This window comes from Rattus norvegicus, chromosome X (genome assembly GCF_021556685.1).
Source record: "Rattus norvegicus strain SHRSP/BbbUtx chromosome X, alternate assembly SHRSP_T2T, whole genome shotgun sequence".
NCBI lineage: Eukaryota > Metazoa > Chordata > Mammalia > Rodentia > Muridae > Rattus > Rattus norvegicus.
The window spans coordinates 126,004,516-126,030,293 of NC_141554.1; the positions used below are offsets into that span (position 1 = coordinate 126,004,516).

General features: G+C 39.5%; 1 protein-coding gene and 1 long non-coding RNA gene across 3 annotated transcripts in view; one reads left to right on the forward strand and one right to left on the reverse strand.

The window, feature by feature from the left end:
- Cul4b (cullin 4B) overlaps positions 1-23,926 on the reverse strand; it is a 38,008-nt gene extending 14,082 nt beyond the window's left edge. The window contains 13 exon segments of one of the 2 annotated variants that reach the window (NM_001106951.1): positions 398-516; positions 927-994; positions 1,704-1,786; positions 2,085-2,174; positions 2,339-2,501; positions 3,252-3,325; positions 3,950-4,019; positions 4,682-4,785; positions 11,152-11,267; positions 13,003-13,551; positions 14,274-14,447; positions 21,268-21,342; positions 23,823-23,926. In NM_001106951.1, coding sequence (NP_001100421.1) covers positions 398-516; positions 927-994; positions 1,704-1,786; positions 2,085-2,174; positions 2,339-2,501; positions 3,252-3,325; positions 3,950-4,019; positions 4,682-4,785; positions 11,152-11,267; positions 13,003-13,551; positions 14,274-14,447; positions 21,268-21,328 — 1,671 coding nt within the window. In that variant the 5' untranslated portion in view covers positions 21,329-21,342; positions 23,823-23,926. 2 annotated transcript variants of the gene reach the window in all.
- Positions 13,760-24,925, forward strand: LOC134484034 (uncharacterized). The gene is made up of 2 exons (XR_015646710.1): positions 13,760-13,796; positions 23,809-24,925. It is a non-coding gene; the product is annotated as an uncharacterized LOC134484034 (long non-coding RNA).
- The last annotated feature ends 853 nt before the right edge of the window (positions 24,926-25,778 follow it).

Genomic DNA, 25,778 nt, shown 5'->3' on the forward strand with positions numbered 1-25,778 from the left:
TTTAAAAAAAATAGCAATGTGGTCAGGGAGGGAGGTAGAGGGAGGGCGAAGAGGAAGAAGGATTTGTGGTTCAAACTTATAAGAACAGATCCTACACTTTACCTTAACCAAATGTCTTCAGAACTCAAACAATCCTTTAATTTCCCATATTTCCTGATTTGTCACACAGCTGCTATTCTCAGGCCACTGTTTTAATTTTTTTTTCTTTTTTTTCGGAGCTGGGGACCGAACCCAGGGCCTTACAAGCGTTCTACCACTGAGCTAAATCCCCAACCCCCACTGTTTCAATTTTTTTATTTAAAAAAAATTCCCATCTAACAAGAAATGATTTCTGATATTCTTGGTACATAGATTACAGAACACTCAAGGGAAAAGTCAACAAGCAAACTATTAATACCTTGATATACTCAATCCAGTGCTGTAGGAGAACCTGAACTCCTCCCCGAACTCTACTGAAGAGCTGATACAGGAGAGACAGATCTTGAATTCGGTTTTCATCAAGGAGGCTATTTAAACCTGGTTAGAAATATTTTGGTATTAAAATATGAGAATCAAAAAGTAAGTAAAATTGCCGTGCATGTCAATAAAATGTTAATTTGAAATTACTATTGGTCTGAACTATTACTAGAATTTATGTGAGTAAAATTCAGAGTATCCTGTAACATCATTAATGTTTAGAAGTTCTTGGCTCTACATGCTAAGAATAAAACAACAACAACGTTGAGTGTATTTCCTGCATGTATGTATTGTGTGCATGCTTGGTGTACAGAGGAAGGAAGAAGAGAATTACATCCCCTGAAACTGCAATTCCTAATGGTTGTGAGTTGCCATGTGGGTGCTGGGAATTAAATAAGTCCTCTGCAAAAGCAACAAGTACCCTTAACTTCTCCAGCCCCACTAACCTCCTATTTAAAATTACAAGTTACCTTTCTGAAGAATTGCTGTTAAGTGTTCACCTAGAAGTTGTTTTTCAACAGAAGCAATCAGTGACTTCCTAAAAGGGGGAAAACAGACTTACTGAGACTTGACCTTGAAAATTTTAAGCTTCTAGAAAAAACAAAGCAAAAATGTCATTTTACATTAAGTTTGCCTTTTCTATGCCCTGTGTCAAAATATTTTATGTTATGCTTAAAGGAAGAAAAATAATGTATTTCAGAATTTGCTCAAAGTAATATCTCCATGGTCTTGCTGAGCCTAGCATTTTTTTCCAACTTTCTTTGCTTTTTACTAAGAAGGTAAAACAACAGTAGTCTATGCTGCTTAACTGAACCACTTGGTTGCTGAGATTTAGAAATACAGAAGCAGTTTCTCTCTGAACACCCACTCCCAGAATTTTAATCAGTCTAAGGATTTTAAAAGCCGGGCATGGTGATGCATGCCTATAATCCCAGAACTTGGGAGGCTGGCATGGAGGACGACGAGTGCCAAGGCAAGTTGGGTTTTAGTGAAACTCTGACTCAAAAACACCAAGTTTTAAAGATCCCATCAACCTCTAATACCATTTTAAAATTACACACTAAACACACACCAAACCAATAATCAAATCCTTGATTAAATCTAATTAGCCAGGAAAGATAACAACTTGAATTTCACATTATGAAAACAACTGTTAAAGACTAAATCATACCTGAAAATTGCTACAAGTTTAAGATGCCTAAAGTACTTATCAACCGTTTTAAGACTATCAGGCTGAGCATACTTACTGGGTGGTCTGATCTAAGTAAGTAATAAGTCTGTCTGCTTCTTCTTCTAGGCGTTTATTAACATGATGAAGATACTCAGGAACCTACAAAAATAGTTTTTTATATTATTGTTTTCCTCCCCTTAAATCATTCAGAAAATGTCATGTCCAAAAGATCCAAGGAAGAGCCCCATCAAATGTGACAGGGTAGAATCATATGTAAAATTAGAGGTAGAGTTTATGATCCAGAATTCTGGCCTTTAAGGAGAGAGAAGAAAAAGGAGCACCTAAGTGAGAAAAGAGCATTCCAATGTTGGGAATATAAATATAAAGGGAAGTTTTGTGTTCTACAACGTAATGTCAATTGTAAGAGCCGTTGGGTTCATCGATCATTTTAAAATACCTCTCTTTCTTGCATTAACTTCTGACCTTCGGCCGCATAAAGCCGATTAGTTTCTTGCAAAAATCGTTGTTCAAAAGAGTCTTGGTAAATCTAGGAAGAGGGAAGAAAAACCAAAAGTATTTGCTTATTCACTAACAATTTACTGAATGACTTCCATCAGAACTCTATTTGAATAACACTCTGGATTCCAGACATCAAACTGCGAACAGTAATCTGATTTGTAGGTAGCACAGTGAGTGTTAAGTGCAACTTACTTGCAAGTCAGACAGCATATTTAAAAGGCTTCGAAGTAAACTTCTATCAATTGCTTCACCATTCCGCTCTCTCTCAATCAAGAGAAGGATGCCATCGATTGTTTTTGTCTGGACTTTTTGATCACTTATAATATGAGCCCTAAATAACTCTAATCCCATGTCCCTAAAATTAAAAACAAAAAAATCATCAGAACTGGTAATACCATATGAACAGGCTGAGTTATGCTTATCATAATGCTTACTGGGGTCTCAGAATTTAAAGCAGTAATTATAAAGAGGATAAAATCCACATTTAATTTTGAATAACATTTTTAGATTAAAGCATATAGGAAACCCATTTTGTCTTAAATGAGAACTGAAGCTGAATTCCTGGCTTCCTCCATAACTAGGTTTTAGTGTCCTATTTCCTCTGATGATAATCTTAGTGAAGTCAGAAATAAAATTAGTTCAAAGACAAAAATACTTTCCACTATACTGGTATTGACTAGCTTATTTGGTCATTCATAAATGGCTTCAAAATCGTAAAATCAGTACATTTCAATCATTACTGTAGGTATATGCTAAGCATCTGCTGAAGGATCAAGACATTATGCTATCTTATTTTCATAAACAACACTTTTTAGTATAAAGTCACAAGAAAAATAAAAGAGCAAAACATTAATGATCAGCAGCAATAATATTCAGGCACAGAAATTCTAGATTAAACTTTAATCTTCACACCTAACATTAAGAAATACTATGAGAGAAAGTTAGCTGTCTGCTGTATTAGCATAGACAAAACAAAAACCCTCAAAATGCTAGAATCCAAACGTGAATTTTTAGGAGAATATTCTGAGTACAGCTTGTTCTCTTAGAATAATTAAGACTATGATATATAACAAAATTTTTCATAATAATCTTCTGGCATCCTTACCAAATAGAGGGCAGCATTGAATTCTGAAGAACATAAGTTCTATCCAGAAACAAAAAAATGCTCCTGATCATTATCTGTCAAATAAAAAGAAAAAAAAATCAAGCAATTTTTGTAAATTTGAAACTACAATATTAGCTCTTAATGAGAATTTGGAAAATTTTATATTAAATAGGCTAATAGGATCCAACTTGCAAACAAATATATCTAGCTGAGAATATGTCCCATATATTTATTTTTAAACTAATCTATTAATCCTTCTTGTGGTTTCTAGAGAACACAGAATTAAGATGGTCCTCTGAGATCTTTGCTACTTAAATAACTAAAAAGAAAAACTGGAGGTAGGCATGGGACATATGCCTATAATCCCAGCAACTCAAGAGCCTAAGACAGAAAGATCTTGAAATTTCGGGCCAGTCTGTACTACACAATGAGATCTTGTCTCAGAAAAAAAAAAGAGGGAATCTAAGGTACACTTAGTCTTTCTTAGCAGCAGTGCTAGGGGGTAAAACTCTCTTAAACTTGTACCCATGGTGTTTAGGAGGTGGGAAGTGGGTTTCAAGATTTCTATTTGCATTAATATAAAGAATAAACACCAGACTTTCCCACCAGCTGTATCCCAATACGTCCAACAAGATATCCAAACATTCTAGCACCTAAATGTTTTTGCAATGAAATAATCAGTCTTGTTTCCAACTCACCATTTGCCTACAATGATTTTGCCAGCATCTATCAATCTTTTTTAGAAAAAGAACACTATCCAATGAATCCATGAGACAGATGTTAAGAATATTTTAAAATGTATCATATAAGTAATATGTGTAATATAAAACGTATTTGTCTTAAAATATAGACTACCCCATAAACTGATAATACAAATTATAAAACACAATTCTAATTTTTAAACTGCAGAAACAAATTTGATCCCCCTTAACGTATCTTTAAAACCAGTCTTAAACCTAACTGAGCATGTTTTTTATTTATGATTTCCCTCAAATAGAAATTTGTCAGGACAGAGGCTAATGACAGGAAATTTTTACTTAAAAACTGTAAGTATAGATCTTAACTATAATTGACACTGAAATGTTTTAAAACTTTGTTCTTTCCTTCAGAGATAAGAGGACAAAAATAAATCTTTCAGCACAGGCATTCCATTTCAAACTGAGCCAAGCAGTGAGAGGTAATGAGTAATGAAAAAACTTAAGATACTTTGTTTTGAGGGGCTCAAGAGATGGCTCAGCAGTTAAGAGTACTGGCTGTTCTTCCAGAGGTCCTTACATTTCTAACAACCACATGGCTGCTTCCATGTACAATAGAGTCTACTACCCTCTTCTCTCTGATGCCCTCTTCTGTCATACAGGCATACATGTTAAGTAGAACATACATAAAATACATACATAAATAAATGTGACATTTTGTTTTAAAAAGGATATTCTCTGAACTGATGAATCTGTGCTTTGATGTGATCTTCACAGATCTGCCTCAGCTGCTTATACAAATTGGCAGAAATCTTGTAAGAACAAAGATTTTCTACAGCCTGTAAGATAAAACAGGTAATTTTGTAGGACAGGAGAGAGTTGGGGTAGGGGTCTCAATTATCACATGAAGTCATGATTTTTTATACATTGTATCAGCTCATTGAAAATAAAGTATTTGTCAATTTTAAAAAGCAAAAGAATGGAATCAACCCAGAATGCCGAAGCGGGAGTATTAGGAGTTTTGTGCTAGCCTAGAAAACTTTACTTACACAGACACACTCAGGATTAAACAAGAAAATTGACCAATGTGGGTGAAAACCAAGATAAGTCCACATTTGTATGTTTATGAGGGCTATACTAAAAGTAAAGGCTGAAGAGAATCATGCAAAGTTTTGTACTACATACAAAAGCATTCTTGTTACAAATAATTTTCATAAGCAGAATGCATTAAATTTAAAAATAATTTTGCCTGTTTTGTATGTATGAGATGGGCCAGAAATGACTACTATAACTCAAGTAAAACTAATAGTTCCTTGGATATTCCTGAATACAATAAAGTGGAAATTATTGCTAGCAGTGTTTAAACCAGTGTGATATAATTAAACACTATGACATTTTCTCCAATTTTCAGTTTATAAATAATTGAAAATAGGGACTGCAAATTGGGCTTAGTGGTAGAATATTTGCCTAACCAGCTTGAATCCCCAGAATTCATACTCTTAACAACAGAATGAATATATTTTTACTTCATTAGAATACTTGAATTTATCCTCAAATCTTAACAAGTTCAGATTTTGTGTTTATTATGTGTATCAAAAGTCTTTCAAAGGGCTGGAGAGATGGCTCAGTGGTTAAGAGCACTCAGTGCTCTTCCAGAGGTCCTGAGTTCAATCCCCAGCCACCATATGGTGACTCAAAACCATCTGGAATGAGATCAGATGCCCTCTTCTGGTGTATCTGAAGACAGCTACAGTGTACTCATATATAATAAATAAATAAACCTTTTAACAAAAAAGTCAAGTTTAAAACAACAGGTGTGGTCACTCTAATGTTAACCACAATTGGTAATGGCTTAAGTGTAACACCAAGATTCCTCTCATGCCACAATGGAAGACAAAAACCCCATTCCATTAAAAAGGACTGGGGAAGTCCAAACTCTGTTGGTCTGAGTGGAATTTTGTAAACAGTGTAGCTAGAAGTCACATTGCTAGAATGCAAGTTCAGTGATCCCATTTTTTTTTAAAAATAAAGCTTAAAAAGGAACTTCCTTATTCCACTGGAGGAAAACCATCAATCCTCAACAGGAGAGAATAGACCCATCAGCTTTAACAGCTATGAACAAATAGGAAAAAGACAGATTCAGTTACAATCCATGTAACCTGGGGTTAGGAAACAAATATCTAAGAGTGAACTTGTTTATTTCATGTGCTCCTCTATTCATACTGATCCTAGATGGGGTGTCCTCCTCCCTTTATGGCACTTTTTACTGTATCTTGTTTTTTGAATGGCTGACTCATTTTCTCAAGCATTTCTCATTTCCTACTTACGTTGTCAATGACATAATACACACTTCATTTTTTACTTTCCCTATTTTTTATTCTTCAATACATTCTATTTATCCTACTTCCTTCTGAGTTCTCCTTTATCTCATAAAACAGTTCTTGACACATCTATTATCTTTTCCCACAAGATACACATTTTCTATTTCTATTAAACTGGGTACCACTTCTTCCAAATAAGGTAACTCCTTTCACTGTCACAGATTTGCCTAATGCTCCCACCACCCACCACACCTCAGTAAATCAATACTCTTGCTTTTTATATGTATATCCTGTCTCCTTGATTTTGCTTAATGGCAGTGATCACACAGTCCTAAGCTATTTTTTAACACTTTGACTTTTACAGTATATGTATGTCAATAATGAATTATACCCTGCATACTAGAATGAAAACCATGATCAGAATACTATAGTGTAAGCTAAGTATGTTTATAGTCAAAGATAAAGCTCCCTATTACAGCCTTTAGGAGAAGGAAGTTAGGAAAAGTATCCAAGTCTACCAAAGACCCAGAGAGAAATATATAGAATACTAATGAGAATAATAAAAAACCAAAAACAAAGCTGAGCTTTACATTCAAAGTGACTAATGATTCATTCAACGAAAAGGAAATATGCAACAGAATAAGTTGGGTAAGTCAGGTGTGGTGGTCATGCCTGTAGTCCTACATTGAAATAAGAATTAAATAAAGTTCTATGTCAGCCTGAGTATCTAAAAAAAAATCAAATTTCAAAAATCAAAACAGGGCTGGAGAGATGTACTTCTTGTTCTTGCAGAGGACCCAGGTTCCATTTGAAGCACTCAGAAGACAGTTAACTACTATCTGTAATTGCAGTTCCAAGGGAATCTAATGCCTGCTTCTGGAGTCTAAGAACGTTGTACACATGTAGTATACAGATAAACATGCAGACAAATACCCAAATAAATTATTTTATAAATATAATTATACATTATATAAATATAAATTTAATATAATTTATATAAATTATAATTAAAACAAAGCTTAACAAAAACACAAACAGGTGACAACAGTTAAATTTTGAGACACTAATAGCTGGGTATCAAAACTGCTAAGAATTTTAACTGTTCTGATATAACCAGACTGCTTAAGTAATTGCATTTTACAATTGATCATCTATGTACTGAGAGAGATGCACAGCCTCACTCTAAAAGATTTCAAGGTTCTTAAGAAGGGAAAATTTAAAACTGAGGAATAATTGTCATTTAAAGTACTGTTTTAAAAAGATGATAGGATAGGCACATGTTAATCCCAGTACTTGGAAGGCAGAGGCAGGTAGAGCTCAGTGACGCCATTCTGGTCAACATGAGTTCGAGGACAACTAGATATATAAAATGAGACCCTATCTCAGAAATAAAATAAAACTAAACTTAAAAAATGAAAAGACAGCTGAGTGTTTTGGTACATACATACCTTTAATACCAGCACTGGGAAGGCAAAAACAGACAAATGTCTGTGAATTTGAGGACAACCTACTCTAATTAATTATAATAGTGAATTCCAGGACAGCCAGGGCTATATACAGGAACCCTGTCTCAAAAAAAATCAAATTAATAAATAAAAACCATATGTGCTTACTGAAAACACAATGGCAACAGTGTGTTCTTTTTTAGAAATTAAACTTATCTCAAAATAATCTTTTTGAGATCAAGAAATATTTAAAAAACAAATTAAAAAACAAAACAACTTTAAAATGTGCTTACAAATTTAATGTAACAAAAGCTCTAAGGTACTATAAAAAACATAGGCACTTTTGGCTTTATCTTTTTGATAGATATATGTTCTTTAAACATGAAAGGCAGTAACACAATCAACAGATCAAGGAAGATATCTTCTAATCAAAAACTCTTAAGGTAAATAGGGCTCCTTAATACCTACAATCAGTATGTTATGAATTTGAAATACACAAATACTGCAATTACACAGGCTGTGCACCAGCACACCCAAATAAAGACTAAACATGCAAATGGAAACACGGAGCAGCTGTTCCCATATTTTTTCCCTAAAGACAGACAATTTAGCTGCTTTGAACACTGCTGTACAATGGGTATTTAAGGTGCTGTGGTGTTATTAATGAAGCAGAATAGCAATGGAAAATCTACTTAAGTAAGAATCAAACATCTTAGTTTGACCTTCCCTGTTCAACCAATAATTTTGGGTGGGTTATTTAAATTCTGAGACTCCCTCTCCTAGTTAGGAGTGGAGATAAGAAACAAATATTTTATAAGAGTTTCAACAGTGGTTAAACGTACTAGAAAATGGATCTGCTTTATAGGTTATCTATCATACACAGCATGCAGACCTCATGGACTCTTTTAAGCCTTTTTTTACTCCAATTTCTTCTTTCTACTTTTGTTATTTTACAATTCAAGAAGTACACCTATACTGTGCCCAAAGAGCAAAATGAGGTGGGCTGACCCAGAACTAACAGCTCAGTATTACTCCCAGCTGACATTTATCCTGCATCACCACCTGAATACTGTTGTGTGCTGCCTACTCTGACTCACGTCATTTTCACAGCAACAGAAACAAGTGATCTCATTTCATGTATTACAGATAAAAAGAACTATACTATGGTTTGTAAAAAAATGTGACTAATGCTAAAATTAGCTTAATTTATGTATTGTAGTGCTTCACTGAGGTGTTTGTTTTGTTTTTACAAACATCTTATTCCATTCTTTATTAGCAACCTAGCAAGGAAGAAATACAGATACTAGTTTGCCTGTTTTACAGGAAACTAAAGCTGTTTATTGTTTGCCAAAAATTAGAATAGCAGCAGTAGACAAAAGTAAATCCCAAATGTATCCTCTAACTCCGATTCCAGAGTTTGGTCATAAACATACCGTACTCACTATACAACTAAAAACACAAAAACTACAAATGCTGATATATCGAACCAACATAATTTCTAATGAGAAGGATTTTTAAATGCCAAATGGCTAATTCTGTAACGAAAACAACTTCTTGAATCAGCTCTGTTAAAACCACAGTGAGGAAACTTGTTAACTATAAGTCTAAACAAGTAACTGCTCTTGGCATTACCCTTAACATTTCAACAGAACACTTTTTTCAATCAGGAAAAACAAACATGAACCTCAGACTAAGGAGTTGGCCCAGAGCTACTGCTTACTTCTGGAGTAAGGTGTATCTTGTAGACCAGGAGACAGAAGCTCAAGAAAAAAGTGAAAAACCTACTATTGAAAATGAGCAGGCTGGAGAGATGACTCAGTGATTAAGAGCACTGACTGCTCTTTCAAAGGTCCTGAGTTCAATCCCCAGCAACCACATGGTGGCTCACAACCATCTGTAGTGGGATCCAATGCCTTCCTCTGGTTGTGTTTGAAGACAGCGACAGTGTACTAATATACATAATTAAATAAATCTTTTTTTTTAAAAAAAGCTTCCTTTGTACTGACACTTTAAATTTAAAAAAAAATCTGTCAGGTGCAGGGCAGTGGAGCACATCTTTAATATCAGCACTTTGGTGGCACATACAGTAAGCTATCTGTTACTTCAAAGCCAGCCTGGTCTACATAGTATGTTCCAGGACAGCCATGACTATACACAGAAACCATATCTCAAGAGGAAAAAGGAAACAAAAAGGAATGAGGCAAGGGCCAACAAGATGACTCATCAGGAAAAAAAATGCTTGGTGCGCACATGTGCGCGTGCGCACGCGCACGTGTTCTCTCTCACACGTGCTTGCTCTCACACGTGCTCGCTCGCTCACTTGCGCGCTCTCTCTCTCTCGAACGTGAGCGCTCTCACATGTGCGCACTCTCACACGTGTGCTCTCTCACACACGTGCTCTCTCTCTCTCTTCTCTTTCATAACCACACGTGCAATTTTTAACAATTAATTTATTTAAAGGAAGGAGATGGTGGTGAGATGAATCAGCACGTAAAGGCACTTACCATGAAGCCTAATAACTTGTGTTCAATCCCTGGGACCCATAAGGTGGAAGGAAAGAACTGACTCCCATGAGCTGTCCTCTGACCTCCACACATGGCTTGCCCACACATATACACACAGAACAAATAAATGTAATTTTTACAAAAATAAGGCAGAAAAAAAGGATGTAAGAATGTAATGAGCTGCATGTCTTGAAGCCTTTCATATAGGTGGGTAACAAGAATTGACACAACAGAAATGACATCCCACAGAAAAAAATTCTAGGAGTTATGATATAGGTCTAGGTCTACCTCTACTATACCAAAATATTAATAAGGCCTTATCAGAACTGTCCAGTTATGTATCCCCAGTTCAAGTAATACCATTATGTGTTATGCTCATAAATAGAAGGCACTATTTAACTAGTAAGTGACCAAAAAGTCTGCTAAAGAATGTATTTCAGGGGTTGCAGAGATAGATCGATTAGCGGTTAAGAGCACTGATTTCTTCCAGAGGTCCTCAGTTCAACTCCCAGCAACCACGTGGTGGCTCACAACCATCTGTAATGGGATGTGATGCCCTCTTCTGGTGTTTCTGAAGACAGCAACAATGTGCTCATACATTAAATGAATAAATAAATCTTTTAAAAAAAGAATATTTTCTGAAAGTTAAAATACAGGGGGTGGAGAAATGGATAAGCAGTTAAGAGAACTCTTTCATGACCCAAATTTGATTCCCAGTACCCATGTCAGACAGCTCACAACTGCCCAGAATTTCAGCTCTTGAGGGAACCTATGGCCTCCAAGGGCACTTGCAGTCACAAACATGTACAAGTGTGTGCATGCATGCAGGCACACAGACAGATACACACAAAATAAATCTGTAAAGAAGGGAAAATAGAAATGCATTCCATCTCGATTTATGTTAGTAAAATGTGGTTTTACATACTAATACATACCTGGTAGAGTTCTTCTAAATTGTACTTAATTGAAGTACTATTCTGAATGGCTTCCACTGCTTCTTTTAGCTTTTGCCATGTCTCATCTGTATAGTTTTCTGGTAATTTAGGCTTATCTAAACAATACGTAAAAATATTAGAAAAACATTAAGTAATAAAATACTGTGAGGAAGATTTAAAATACTGAGTATACACTATGTGAAAAGTATTTTAAAAATTTCATAGAAATTGTCTCAACGATAAAATACCCACAGGAAATATTAGCACCCCTACTTTACAATTGAAGAAACTGAGCCTGGAACTCATTTGGTAAGCTTGCCCAAGGTCACCGTAACTAGTCAATGGCAAAGCTGGGATTCAAATTCAGGTCTGTTTGACTCCCTAATGTATGGAGTAATCACAGAAACAGAGAACCTTCTTAGTTTTAAAGGAACAGAATAAAATTTAAAACAAGACAAAACAAAAATGAACACCTAAATGACTCCAGACCCTATGCAGTATTTTCAGAATGGAAAAAAAATCTTAATCTAGACTTCAAACTTCATTGATTAGCGATAAGTTAAACAAATTAAAGATTTCAAAGGCCTTAATGCCTTCAGGAGAAAGAAAAATAAAGTCTCTGAAATCAATTTGCAAATGAAATTAGGATCACAGCTCATTCCTTGAAAAACCCTTCCCTATTACATTGGTTATCTTTAAATGAAACATTGAATGAACGAATCTGTAAATACAGTTCATCTTCAATTAGAAAGCTCTACTAATAAATCAGAAAGAATACAACACTCTTGAGAGCATGAGGATGGAAAGAGGGTCATATAAAAAAACGGTTAAAAATAAACAATACTATAAACCCCTGCTTGAGACTAGTAACACATAGCTTTTTTTCACGCCAGCATTTCAATTGCAAGCACAGAGTAACCAATTCTCCACATGCTAATACTTAGCTAACAAGGCACTTATATGGTAAGCCTGCCTTAAGTTCATTCATATACTTCCCCATCTTAAATAAAATTCTAGCATCTAATTACCTGCACAAGCTGCGGGTGGAAAAAAATTAATCAGAAAAAAACAAACACATTCAACAGATAAGAACTTAAAATACATTTTAAATGTTAGGATTCTATTTTCACTGATGCATAGGTCAAACTCACAATCAGAAGTCTCAAACACAACAGTATGCACAAATTTTCTAGTATCTGTAGGTCAATACTTAAGACCCATTTTAGTGAGGAGAGATGGAGTTACCTGCTTCTATCTTTGGACTGGTGATAGTCACTACTCCTGTGTATATACACAGTTTTCATTTTCAGACCTTACCTTTGGGAATTGAAGAAACCCAAAAGACGTTTCACCAAACAGCTAGTTTCACAAATACAATACTCTACACTAAGAACTTAACCATAAATCTCATTTAAACATAGAAGGAAATGTCACCCTTGCTACCTGGAATTTTAGCGACTGGAGTATGTGGCCTATAAAAATCTCAGTAGTGCCAAGACTCACTATGCACCTGAAACGGACCTCCTTAGAAGACAAGTTTCTCACCAGTAAAATCTCTATCAACCACGCTGTCAATGTGGTAAGGAACAGATCAGATAGAATGATGGGTCGAGACAGACATCAAAAACATTGCATGGAAACACTCAAAGAGTATGCTTCACAGCAAGGACACAAACACCTCAGGAAATAAAAGAACCTTCCACCAAAAATAGGACCTCCCTTCCACTCATTGATTACACATAAAATATTAGGCGACCTCTATACTGTTCAATATATTAACATAAATAGCATACACGTGACTGCTCAAGTGTCAAAATCTTAGTAGGTGATTATGGATTTGGCCTTGGTTACCTTTAAAGTTCTTGATCACTAACTTCTTAGCTGAGCCAGGCTTGCTGTTAGCAAAGCTAGAGACCGTGGTAGAAGATTTAGCCAGGCCGTTTGCATGGTGCACTGAAGCCACCGAAGAAATTAATATACTCTTATTTTTAAGTTGCTGCTGTTGCTGCTGTGAGGTTGCAGCAGTTGGTGAAGATGAGGAAGATGAGGAGGAAGATTCCTCAGCCATTTTCGTATCAAACCCTACAAACTCCAGGGTGTCTTCAAAACGCAGCTTCTTCTGTATAGGTACGTGGCTGGAAGTGGCCACTGGAACCCCGAGGCAGAAGGATGAGGTTGAAGGGGACGCCGAATCTCTGGGTTGTGGAGGGGTGGAGGAGGAAGAGGTGGAATCAAAGTCTTCTCTCTCGTTACTACTGTTACTGCTGCTACTGCTGCTGCTGCTGTTTAACTTTCTCTTCTTGGCAGAGGTGGGCGGAGTGGTGCTGGTATTACCATCAGTGGCAGATCTGACCTCCTGAGCAGCAGCAGAAGCAGCAGAGGGATTGGGGGAAGAAAAACCTGTTGGAAACATGAAAATAGCGGGGTCAACAGGCAGAGGAGCATCAAAAGCCTACGTTTATGTACCTGCGTGCTTGTAGGAGAGGTGGCAATGCTGGAGGGGGAAGGGAAGAAAGAGGAGAAACACAGAGGACGAGAAGGAAAGTGAGGGGGGGCACACCGGGGAAATGGGAGGGCTTGAGAAGGCGGATAGGCTGACACCGGCAGTGAACAGAACCGGGCGAGGGGGCGAAGGAGGCAGACAGGTAAACAGCCCTGCCGTCCCCCCTCCCCTGTTTTCCGTCCTCTCTTCCCCACTTTCTGCTGGAGCCCACAGGGAGAGGAGCCAGTGAAGCTTGCAGCTCCTCCTCCTTTTCTCCCTCTCTCTCAGGGAGGGGAGCTGCAGGGCTGGAGGGGGAGGGGGAGCGAGCCAAAGCTTGTTATTGTCAATAGCACAAGAGGCGAAAGATGGCGCCACTTCCGGTCACGCGGCGCCCGTGGAGAGGCGGCGTCACCCTCGCGGAGTGGGGGGTGGAGAGGAGGACCCGAGCGGCCTGGGAGGCGGGGGCGCCGACTCACCGTGGGGCGGCTTGAAGTGCCCGGAACGCTCGCTCAGGGCTGCTTGCTAGGGCTCCCGTTCCCGCACCCCTTCCCTGCCGGCACCCTCCCCACCGGGCTCCCTCACCATCAGCCACCCGTTCCTTAAGGGTCCCGCGGTGAGCTTCGCGCCACATCGCTCTTACCGGAAGTGCCTGGGCAGACACTTTTCATAGCTCCCAGATCCTGAAGCCCCCGGGTCCGCCGGACTTGAGGTGGGGGGGTTGGGGGAGGGAACACCGGGGGTAAAAGAGGTGGATAGGGAGGACGGGGCGGGCCTTGGAGACACCTTCGGCGCTCTTGATTGGAGGTTTCTGAACCTGCGGAGGGCGGGCAGATAGGGTTGGGGGGGCGGGAGAAGAAGCGGGAAGCCTCCGGTGAGGCAGAGTAGGTGGTGCGGACTAGGGGCGGGGTAAGCTATCTGGGAAAAGAAGAGGGTGGGAAGAAAAAGTAAGTGGAAGGGAAACTTTTAAAGAGATGAAGGACTAATGAGGCCACGGGAGGAATCCTAAATAAGAGGAAAACCTAGGGATGCCAACTGCTAGAGAGGACTATCACTATGTTCAGGGGGCGGAGAAAGCTTAGCTAGGAGGAAAGTTTTTTACTCAGTGAAGCAATACAATCTCTTAGTTTTGTCTGTAACACAACATCCCACAGGGCCCGCTTTTTTATTTCCTCAATAATAACAGCTATAAATTGTTACCTTTCTACCAAAAGCATTTTTGAGATTACTAGCAAGAGTAGGGGTACATTCGAAGGCCAAGTAGCCTCATCCAGCACAATTTCAGGGCCCACCCCTCCTCCCACCGTATCAGTCAGTAATCTGTAAAACAAACAAAGCTCAGACCCACTTCATTTACCAACTCAGTAGTTTACACACACTATTAGCAAAAGTGTATTTCCTTACAAAAGTGTGTTCCATGAGACCAAGTTGTACATACGATTATTGATAAGAAAAAAATAACTCGGGATTTAGTTAAATTACCAGCAATAAACTCTGTAAAGTCTCGGGTTGCTTTTTTTTTTTTTAATTAACCTGAGGGACGTTTTTTGTGCAGTGGCAAATACCTGTCATTCCAAAGCTCTGGAGGCTAAAGCTGGAGTAGAGCTAGTTTGAGGCTAGGCTGCACACACTCAAAAACAACAAAATTAATCTTAGGGTATTCTCAGCAGGAAAAGACAAACTCAAAACTACTGTGCCAACATTGCTCATCTTAACTGCAGACTAGGTAAGCAGCTTGGGTGGAAAGAGTACACATGCTGGGTGGGATCTACCCCAGATAACCACCTCTGAAAAGTCATCGAGGGATTAAAAACCCTCAACACAAACTTCCCTAATCTTCTTGTTTAAGCCTATAAATGACTGTGGAGAAAAGCACAAATGAGGAAGTCAGGGCAAGAAAAACACAATATATATCCTCAAAACCCAGGAAGAGAGAGTGATGCGAAAGTATAATCCTCAGCTCTGAGAGGTAATTATGTAAAGTGCAATGAACCGGGGTTGGGGATTTAGCTCAGTGGTAGAGCGCTTGCCTAGCAAGCACAAGGCCCTGGGTTCGGTCCCCAGCTCCAAAAAAAAAGAAAAAAAATGAACCAAGAAGATGGGATGTCAAGTTGGAAATATGGAAAATAAAGCTTCACAAGTACCTTGGACTTCAGTGTGGTTCTACATGTTTGCAATCCCAGTATTTCGAAAGGAGAGACAGAAGGATTGCCAGTTTGAGTCAAGACCAGCCTAAGCTATATAACAAGACCCTCTAAAAATGTTTGTTACCCCAAACTTTTAAGTCTAGCATGTAGGAAATGGTAGAGAGCAAGGCTAAGCAAGCTAGGCTTTCATACTCAGAGAACTGACAGGACTGTGGAGAGAATAAGAGCAGTTTTGGATGGTAAATAAGTAAGAACATTGCAAATCACATTTCTAAGGAATACTCCTTTGTGTCCTGAAAAGTCTTTAACATGCAAATTTTCCTGGAAAGTTGCCAGGTTAAACTGGGCACATTGGCTCACACTTGTAATCCCAGCACTTAAGTAGCTGAGTCAGGAGGATTGCCTTCAGTTAAAAGCCAGAGACCCTATCTCAAAAAACAAAAGCGGTTCTGCACCTTTGTGCTAGTTGTTGATGGCATGCCAAAAAGCTCTAAGGAATTTAGGCTGCAGGGCCAGGAAGAAGAAAAACAACCATGAAAGAAGAAAAACTGTAGGCCTGAGAGGTGAAGGAGGGAAAGAATTTGTGTTTCAATACATCCTGCAGTGTTTGTTAAAGGTCACCCTTTCCCCTAGAAAGGATAAACTGCAAGCAGGACCTCCAGGGAGGTGAGGAATCCCGCAAGCCCCACCCCCAGCAGCTGTGGACAGGTCTGAGTAAGTCTCTCAAGGCAGATTTGAACTTATTTGGTAGCTCAGGTAGACTGTATTTCAATTCTGCCTCGGGCTTCCAAGCCAGCTTCCGTGTTGAATGACGTACTTGTGGAAATTCTCCAAGAATGATTCCTGAGTTATATGGAAAAAATAACCTTTTCCTTAAGATGCCTAATAATTATCTTTCTTTTGACATCTTATAAACCTAATTTTGTGCCAGGTTAACCCTCATATATTTAGCATATTTTGATAAGGATATGGAATTTTAATAATTCTCCTTAAATGTACATTTTGTCCAACAACTTAAATAGCATTGTGTCATGAGAGGACTGAATTTTGTTCTTAGACCCTCAGGCCAAAAAGAGAAAAAATATGCTTTATGAAATGTCTCTTGTATCAAAAGTCACTAACTGGGTTAGCTAAAAATATTTTTACACACTCAGAACATTTGCCAACCAGAATTAAACACTTTCTCAACATTAAAATACATTTTTCACTAAGGCACACTCTCAGGAGGCAGAGGCAGTTAGATCTCTATGAAATCAAGATCAGCCTTGTCTACACTGCAAATTCTAGGCTAGCCAGGGAAGTATATATAGAAGGCATTAAAATGAAATCCTACATTTTGTTTTTAGTTATGAGAAGACTAGGAAAATCTACCCTGTGGCCCTCTACAGTCCCTCCCTATTCTCAGGACTCTGAATAACATGGTTTGATACACCCCAAATATGTTTTAAAAGAATATTTATTAGTATGTATGGGCACCTGAGTATGTATGTGTACCACATGTGTGCAAGAGCCTGCTGATACTAGAAGAGGGCATCAAATCCCCTGGGACTGTAGTTACATAGAGCCTTCATATAGGTGCTAGGAATCTAACTTAGGTGCTCTTAATTCTCTAGGACAGCTCTCCATCTCTCTAAAATACATTTTAAGGTTGAATTCACTGAACTCACAGTAGTCAAGATGTGTAACATAGAAAAACATACAAATGCTGGGTGGTGGCAGTGCACTCGTTTAGGCCCAGCACTCAGGAGGCAGAGGCAGGCAATCCCTGAGTTTGAAACCAGCCTGGTTTACAGAGCAAGTTCTAAAAAGACAAACAGAGAGAGGGGGGAGAGAGAGGGGGAGAGGAAGAGGAAGAGGAAGAGGAAGGGGAGGAGGAGAAAAACACAAGTATGGCCAATAATATCAAACAAACCAGATTGGGTACTTGAAAACATGTTCTACATATAGAACCCTGCATCCTGTGAGCTCAACTCATTACCTGAGGAATATCCACTATACTTTACAGTGTTGTCAGATGAGGTGCAGTTATTATTGGTAGTCTTTTAAGCAACCTTCATTTGTAAAAACAAATATATGAATACAGGAAAAATATAAAGAACTAGTTTTTTTCTATCGTTCAATCCGTTATTTCTGTATTAGGTTTGTTGATTTGTTTTTGTGAAATGAGACCGTCTCACTTTGTAACCCAGGCTAGTCTTGAATTCACAGCCATTAGCCAGCCTCAGTCTTCTCAAACTGGGATTATAGATGGGAGCCGCCACACCTGGCTGTCTCCCTTTTTTGACTTTAGAGGTTCTCCAGGGTACTTTCTTTTAGGCCCTCTTCAGACAAATCATAGCAGATTTTGCTATCAGACAGACAGTTCTAGTTTTGTACACAGCATGTTGGAGGTTATGTGTTCTGGAGAAAGCTGAATGTCCCTGAAGCAGGCATTAAGAATATGTGAGATACAGTAAAGTGTTTAAAGTTAGGGATTACTATGGTGAGTTGCGTACCTTATCTTATCCTGTACTTCCAGTTTCAGGCTTAAGAAATCAAGAGTCAAGCTGAATTATAGGGATTGTAACCAAGGTCTCATGCCAAATGTTTATATGCTGTTCCATTGGGTTAGCCAGCTTGATAGACACCTTGTTATCCTACAACATTCAAGGGCTTGTGTGGCAACAACAGACATGCAGCTAACTCCTTCTGTAAGACAGCTGCATAGAAACTCTGTGAGATAGAAGAGGATACATCTTAAAGTTGATGTTTTGCAGTTATAAACATTCAAATACAAATTTCTACCCCAAATCGCAGGAGGATCTTGCAATAAGGCCTGTTTAGGCTAAACAGGCCTCCAGGTCAAGAAACAGAGTGTAGAGATGGAGGAACACTTGGAGATCTAGCATTTGGAAACCAGAGCAGAAGGATCAGGGAGTCCACAGCCAGCCTCAGCAATATAGAAAATTCTAAGCCAGCTTAGACCTTGTGATACCCTGTCCTAGAATAAACCTAGAACCATAAGAATCAAAAGGACAAAGCCAATCATGGTGGTGCATGACTTTCGTTCCAACTCCGGAGGCAGAGGCAGGTGGATCTCTGAGAGTTAGAGGCCAGTCTGGTCTACAAAATGAGTTCTGGAACAGATAAGGCTATTACACAGAGAAACCTTGTCTCAAAAAAAAAATGATTAAGAATAAATAAATAAAAATAACAGATAATTAACAACCACAATCCACTGTTTCGGATAAGCTCTTGGAAAGATAAATGTAATACATAAAATAATAAAACATGCACTTCAAACATTTGAACCCTTAGACACTCAACTCAGAGACTTCATCAGTCATGACTGAAGACCACTGCAAAAGGTAGATTCATGAACTGAAAGAACCAGGCCATTCTCATTGCGGATTAGATGTCAGGGATAAAGCCACAGATTAATTCTCCCTGTGGTAATGCCAAATACGTGTTTACTATGGAGTTGTTGGGTCCCATTTATACTTCTGATCATTTCATCAATGATTCTCACAATTCCCCATCCCCTGCTTTAATAGAACACTTGCCTAGCATGTATGAAGCCCTAGGTTTTGTCCCTAGTAGCACAAAAGAAATACTCTGGCATGATGGACTATACCTCAGACTGAAGCAAGCTGCTGCTTTTTGTCTGTCTGTCTGTCTGTCTGTCTGTCTGTCTCTGTGTGTGTGTGTGTGTGTGTGTGTGTGTGTGTGTGTGTGTTTGCAGCAATGAGAACAGTAACTACTATAAAGACCAAGCTTTCAGGCAGCTCAAGCCCCTGGGAAGAAGAGTCAAATATAGCTAGAAATGGACATAACAGCTATTTGGTTCTAGACAATCACCTGATTCCCTGGCTGGACCTTCAACAGAGGGGGATAGAAATCAGCTCCGGCTCCTCTTCTACCTCCTGGAAAAATCTAGGTAAATGCTAAACAAACAAACCTTGCCTGAGAACCCATTAGGATATGGTCACAGAGTACACAAAACCAACCCTTGCTCTCAAACTGTTCTCCATTGGCCTAGTGGGTGAGGGAGCCAATCACTTCCAGGTAGTCATGAAAGTTGCTGTGCTAGACACAACCCTCCATGTCTGACACAGACATGGAGACTGGTGAGAGGAAGTGGAGAAAGGAGTCAAAGACAGAAATTGAAAGCCTACCAGCTAGACAGCAAGAATGAAAAGAAGCCAAAACTGTCAAGGAATAATATAGGGAACACATTTAAATCCTGCAGAACACAGGATATGGCAGGGCCAAAATGACAGGAGAACTTACTGGGACACAGTTATCCAACCTAACTAGATTCTGGAGAGCTAAAGAGGAGGGGAAGCAAGGCATGATCTCTGTCACCAGTCTGCTAAGCAATTCGTGGGCCCATCAGCACTAACTCTTAGTCATAAATCCTACTTGCTGATGAAGCTGTAGCCTTACCCGAGTCCAGTGGTTTAGGAATCAAGCTAAGATCCACAAAGCAGGAAAAGGATAAAACATCGAAAATAAGAGCAATGGTGGACCTGGTAAAACTAGAACGCTGTGCTATTAATGTATCAGGAATTCAGATCAACAAAACCAACTTTTGGAAAACTATGACCAATAGGCCCATTCCAGCTCTTTGCCTGTCTGTGTAAATAAAATTTTGTAGGATCATGGCCATACTCATTCCTTTACATATTCTCTGTGGCTGTATTTGTGCTAAAACAGGGTTCAGAGTTGTGACAGAGTCCATATGGCATAGAGAGCCTAAATTATATCTAGTAACTTGAGATTAAAAATACTGATCCTTGCACTTGAATATACTAACGGCTAAAAATAGATTTGAAAACTATTTGGTTGTACTACAAAAAAAGGTGATTTGAAGCATGCTGAGGATTTTTTTCCATTAAGGAGGATCAGTTTAAGGGTTGCGTATATCCACAATAAACACCTAAATCTTTAGGAGAGTAAACACAGTATTTGAGAAGCGGAGGTAGGAAGATAATGAGTGTTAAGGCCAGCCTGAGATGTAGTGCAAGCCCCTGTCTCAAAACAAATGTTATACTGTATTTAACCTAGAGAAGAGCAGAGCTTATCTAAGCACATATTGTTTTCAACATTTCATAACAACTAAAACAGTCTATAATGAACATTCCACAGGATATATTTGCAGTTATATCTGGTCAAGTGAAAGGTATATTTGAATTTGTGAAATATTATCATATAACCCTTCAGATTTATGTTGGTCTAGGACTCCATCTTCTGAGAACTGCTGATTTGCCCACACCTTTACCAATGCAAAATTTCATTGAATTTGAAAGTTCCAAAATGTGAGTTAGTTCTCAGTATAAAATAACTAGGGCAGAAGTGTCCTCTTGACTGCCCTCCCATGATCCCAGGTCCCGCTGGGAAAATGCTCTTTTGTTTGCTTAATCATTCACTCACTGTTTAGACACATGGGTACGTAGGTGGCTATGACTGGGTACATAGGTAGCTATGACTAGGTTTTGCTAGTTCACTCACTGTTATCTTCTGAGTTGGCATCATTCTCTCTTCTTTCTCTAGACTTAGTTGAACGTGACATCCTCTTTTTGCCGGCTGTAAAAAAATAGAAAACTCACTTGTAAGTCAGTTTTAAGAAAATCCTCAAAGTTTGGATGGACTAATCGCATCCTCCCTTTTATTGCCTTTACTTAAATGTTGGGGATGAACCCCAGGGGCTCCTATATTACTATTCATATATTTAAATTTCTTTGTCCATTTAAAGCTAATTTGAAGAATAAAACATGCTTGATTTTTAGCTATCTGAAATTGGAAGTTCAAATCTAGCATGTAATCTTAAATTGCAGCGTTTTGAACACCTCCTGACTGGAATGCTAAAAATAAATAAACTAACTTAAATTAAATGACACCCCTCAAATCATCTATCTCTAGGATCTTCATACTTGACAGTCTGATCATTATGTTTCCCTGTGATAGAATGAGGAACAAGGATAGGAAGGAGATGAAGAGAAGAAGGGGAAGATATAGTGAAAATATAGAGGATATGGGACTACTGAGAAGACAAGGGACAGAGGAGGGGACACAGAGTAGGAAGAAGAGGGATGAGTAAGGAAGAAGAAACCTATGGGAGAGAGGGAGGAGGGAAACTAAGGAGGGAAAGGAAAGGGAGACGGAAAAAAAGAAGGCTGGGAGAAAGGAGGGGGAAGTGAGTGAGGGAGGATGATAAGAGGAGAGGGAAGGGTATGGAAAGAGTGAGGGAGGGTGAGGAACAATGATGATAGGAGTGTGAGGAAAGGAGGAGGGAAGGAAGGATGGGGACTAGGGAGGAGGGGATTGAGGGAGGGTGGGGAGGAGGGTAAAGGAGAAGGGAGACTGAGGGAGGAAGGGAATTAAGGAGGAGGGTGATGAAGGAGGGAATATTGAGGGAGAAGGGTAGGGATGAGAAGTATTAAGAAGTGTGACAAAAGAGGGAGATTTAGGGTGGAAGGAGGTGTATTAGGAAAGGAGATGGGGAGGAGGGTAAATGAGGAGATGGACTTGGGGGAGTAAAAAGAGAGGGTGTTGAGGGAGGAGGTGGATAAGAGAAGGGCAGGCCGGAAAATAAGGATGAGCATAATGGAGCCCGAGGATTGAGGAATAGGCAGAGAGGATAATGGGCAGTGGAAGAGGATGACAATAAAGGAGGGGCAAGGAGGGCTGGAGAGACGGCTCAGCAGTTAGGAGCACTGACTGCTCTTCCGGAGGTCCTGGGTTCAAATCCCAGCCACCACCATCTGTAATGGGATCTGATGCCCTCTTCTGGTGTGTCTGAAGATAGCTGCAGTGTACTCATATACATAAATAAATCTTTTTTAAAAAGGAAGGGCAAGGAGAAAGTTGGGAGGAGGCGATTGAGGGTAGGGAGTAAGAAGATGGGGGTGAAGGTTGGCAGTGGGGATGAAGGGAGAACAGGGAGGAGGGTATGGAGATGAGAGTGAGGGGGATGGAGGATTGAGGTAGGGGTAGGGAAAAGGGCTATGGGAGGAGGATTGAAGGAGGGGATTGGAAGGAATAGTAAGGGATAAGATAAAGAGGGGAAAGAGAGATGAAAAAAGGAGGAGGGAGGAAAGGGAAGGAAGAGATAGAGAGTAGCAGTGTGACAGGGGAGTAGACAGAGAGGAGGGGCCACGACAGGGATGGGCAGTGGGTAAGAAGCATTGATGAGGGAATATGAAGAGAGGAGAGGAGGAAGTTTAAACCAGGGGCCGGTGTAGGTGTGCAGGTGATGAGGTAGAGGGGTCAAAAGACGGTGAGGGAGGGAAAGGGTTGAGGTGGAAGGGTGGGGAGGATGAAGTTCTAAGAAATGGTGGGAGAAATGAGGGAAGGGGAGGAGGCCATGGAAATTAGGGTGGGTTGGGATTAAATGGAGAGCACTGAGAGAAATTCAGGGAGGCCCCAGTGTATTCTTCTCTACTATTCTAACAGGGTCTCTCACAAGCAGCTGGCTAGGAAGCTCCAGGTATCCTCTTGTCTCCACCTTCCCAAAGGAGAGTTTGGGGAATGAGAATCCAAACTCAAGATCCTCCCATTTGAGTTTATGGAAACTGAAACCAAAACTACTTTCCAGATGGTGGCCTTTTCCCAGTCCCTCAAGATTCCTTTGACTGTACCAAGACACTGCTGTACTTGAGGGTCTTTTGTGTTAATCAATAAGTTTTGCCCTAACTTCTCCACATCATCGATCGATAAGACTATGACTTCTAACATACCCCTTTTAAACATTTGATGGCATTTAGTACAAAGTGAGAATAAAGAGTTACCTCAAAATAAGGATCGGCTTAAGAGGCCCTAAATCTGGCCCACCTTTCTAAAGAGGCCCTAAATCTGGCCCACCTTTCTAAAGAGGCCCTAAATCTGGCCCACCATTCTAAAGAGGCCTGAAACCTGGCCCTCCTTTCTAAAGAGGCTCTAAATCTGGCCCACCTTTCTAAAGAGGCCTGAAATCTGGCCCACCTTTCTAAAGAGACCCTAAACCTGGCCCACCTTCCTAATTTCTAAAGGAAATATTTTTCACTCTTTTAGGTTTTTTAACTTACAGTCACTGGAGGATCAACAAAAGTTTTGTTCTAATATTCATGCGACGAAGCTCTCAAACCTCGAGGATCACAAAGACCTTCTCGAAGATGTCTGCCATCAACTGTAACCAGGACCTCACTGATAACACCAGAGTCTCTATTTCTAACTCCACCCACCAACTGCAATGACTTTGAAATAACTGACATCAGATCTGACCAATCCTACAGGACCACATTGCTGAACCACAAAGGGCTTGGGTGATGTCACAGCCAATCAAAGTGAAGCTGGTCGCCTTGCTGAATGCTCTAGGCTTTATCCCAGCACTCATGGGGAAGCTGATGCCCAAGGCAGTCTCCTGAGGCTGTCACCCAGGCTGTTGAGTTTGAGGCCAGACTATATATATTACATCAGCTACATATACTCCTTGTCTCAAACACCAAACCAAACCAAGAAAAAAAAAACTAGCAAACATAAACACTCTCAGCACAATGTGATAATTTGAGATATTCCCCAAATCACTCCAACAGGAGAGGTCACTAAGCTGTTCTGTGATTTTGCAAAGTTCCTAAACTGACAGATGAGAGGAGGGGTGACCTTTGTTACCTTTGGAAGAGTAATGGAAGTTTTTACTTCCTGCTAGGTCTCTATTGAGACAGCACTAGGCCAGAGGTTGGAACTGGAAATCAGACTCCTTACGGGGTCTACAAAGAGAAGTAAAATGGAGGAAGACATAGTTGAGAGTCTCAGACTTCTACAAATGGGAGTCTAGGGACCGCCAGCTCATTTACTACTGGAGCATGTAAAAATTTCCCATGGCATTTGGCTAGAGTATATCAGCTCTGAATTTCTCAGTGTTACTAGCATACTTCTTGTCTAGTCCTTTGTCTACAAAAAGTAGAATTTTCTCAAAGTTTTATCTGTGCCTTTAGAAGTTCATAACCACCCTTTTAATGCTTGAGAATGTGATACATGATCTCATTGCTTGAATAATGGAAACCAATTGCAATACAGTAACAGAATTGTAAGCAGAAGTGGTGGTGGTTATATCAATGTGCTCACCCTAATTGAATCTTTTCAGCATGTTTGAAATGCTTTATAATAAATGTTAGAAGAGAAAACAAAAGGAAGATTAATGCCTTAACATTGTCAGGCATCAGACTTGATACCTCAACTTGAACCATAGTAAAGAACAAAAAATAAGGCTGGGCATGTTGGTGCATCTTTAATCCCAGCACCCAGGAGGAAGAGGCAGGTAGATCTCTGAGTCTGAGGCCAGCCTGCTCTACAGAGCAAGTTCCAGGACAGCCAAGGCTATACAGAGAATCCTGTCTTGAAAATCCAAAAAATAAAAAGCATAAATGTTTTCCTTATAACTTAAAAAATAAAGTGGAGGGGGATAAGGAAAGGATTGCGGGAGGGGGTGACGGGGGGGGCAGTGAGTGGGATGTAAAGTGAATGAGTAAAAAATAAAATAAAAATTTAAAAATGGGAGATATTTTATAAAAGTCAAACATACACACACACACGATTTATATTTATTTATTTTATACTTTAAAGTGGGGGGGAGAAAGTCATGAGAGCCTGTTGATCTCATGTCTAACTTGTAGCTCACATCTAACTTGTTGAGACTTTTTCAAGTGTCAGGGCCCCAATTTGAATAAGCTTAAGTAAAAAATGAAGTTGACTGGTTTCTATATCAGACAGGGCAAACCTCAATCCCAGCTAGAGCCAGGAACTCAAGTACTGTCTTATTTCTCACCTTCTCTCTTTCTCTCATCTCAGTTTCTTTCTCTACAGCTTTATTCTCTAGGAGTCCTTTATGGTAGCTGCAACTGAGTTTCTAGCAGCCTTTAAGTCTCAACTTTACAGATCAGAAGCTGAAGAAAAAAGCTGGTGCGGTTATGTATGCCGGAGTGTGGGGAGCAAACAAAGGAGGAGCTGCAGTTCAAGGACAGCCTTGGCTACACAGGGGAACT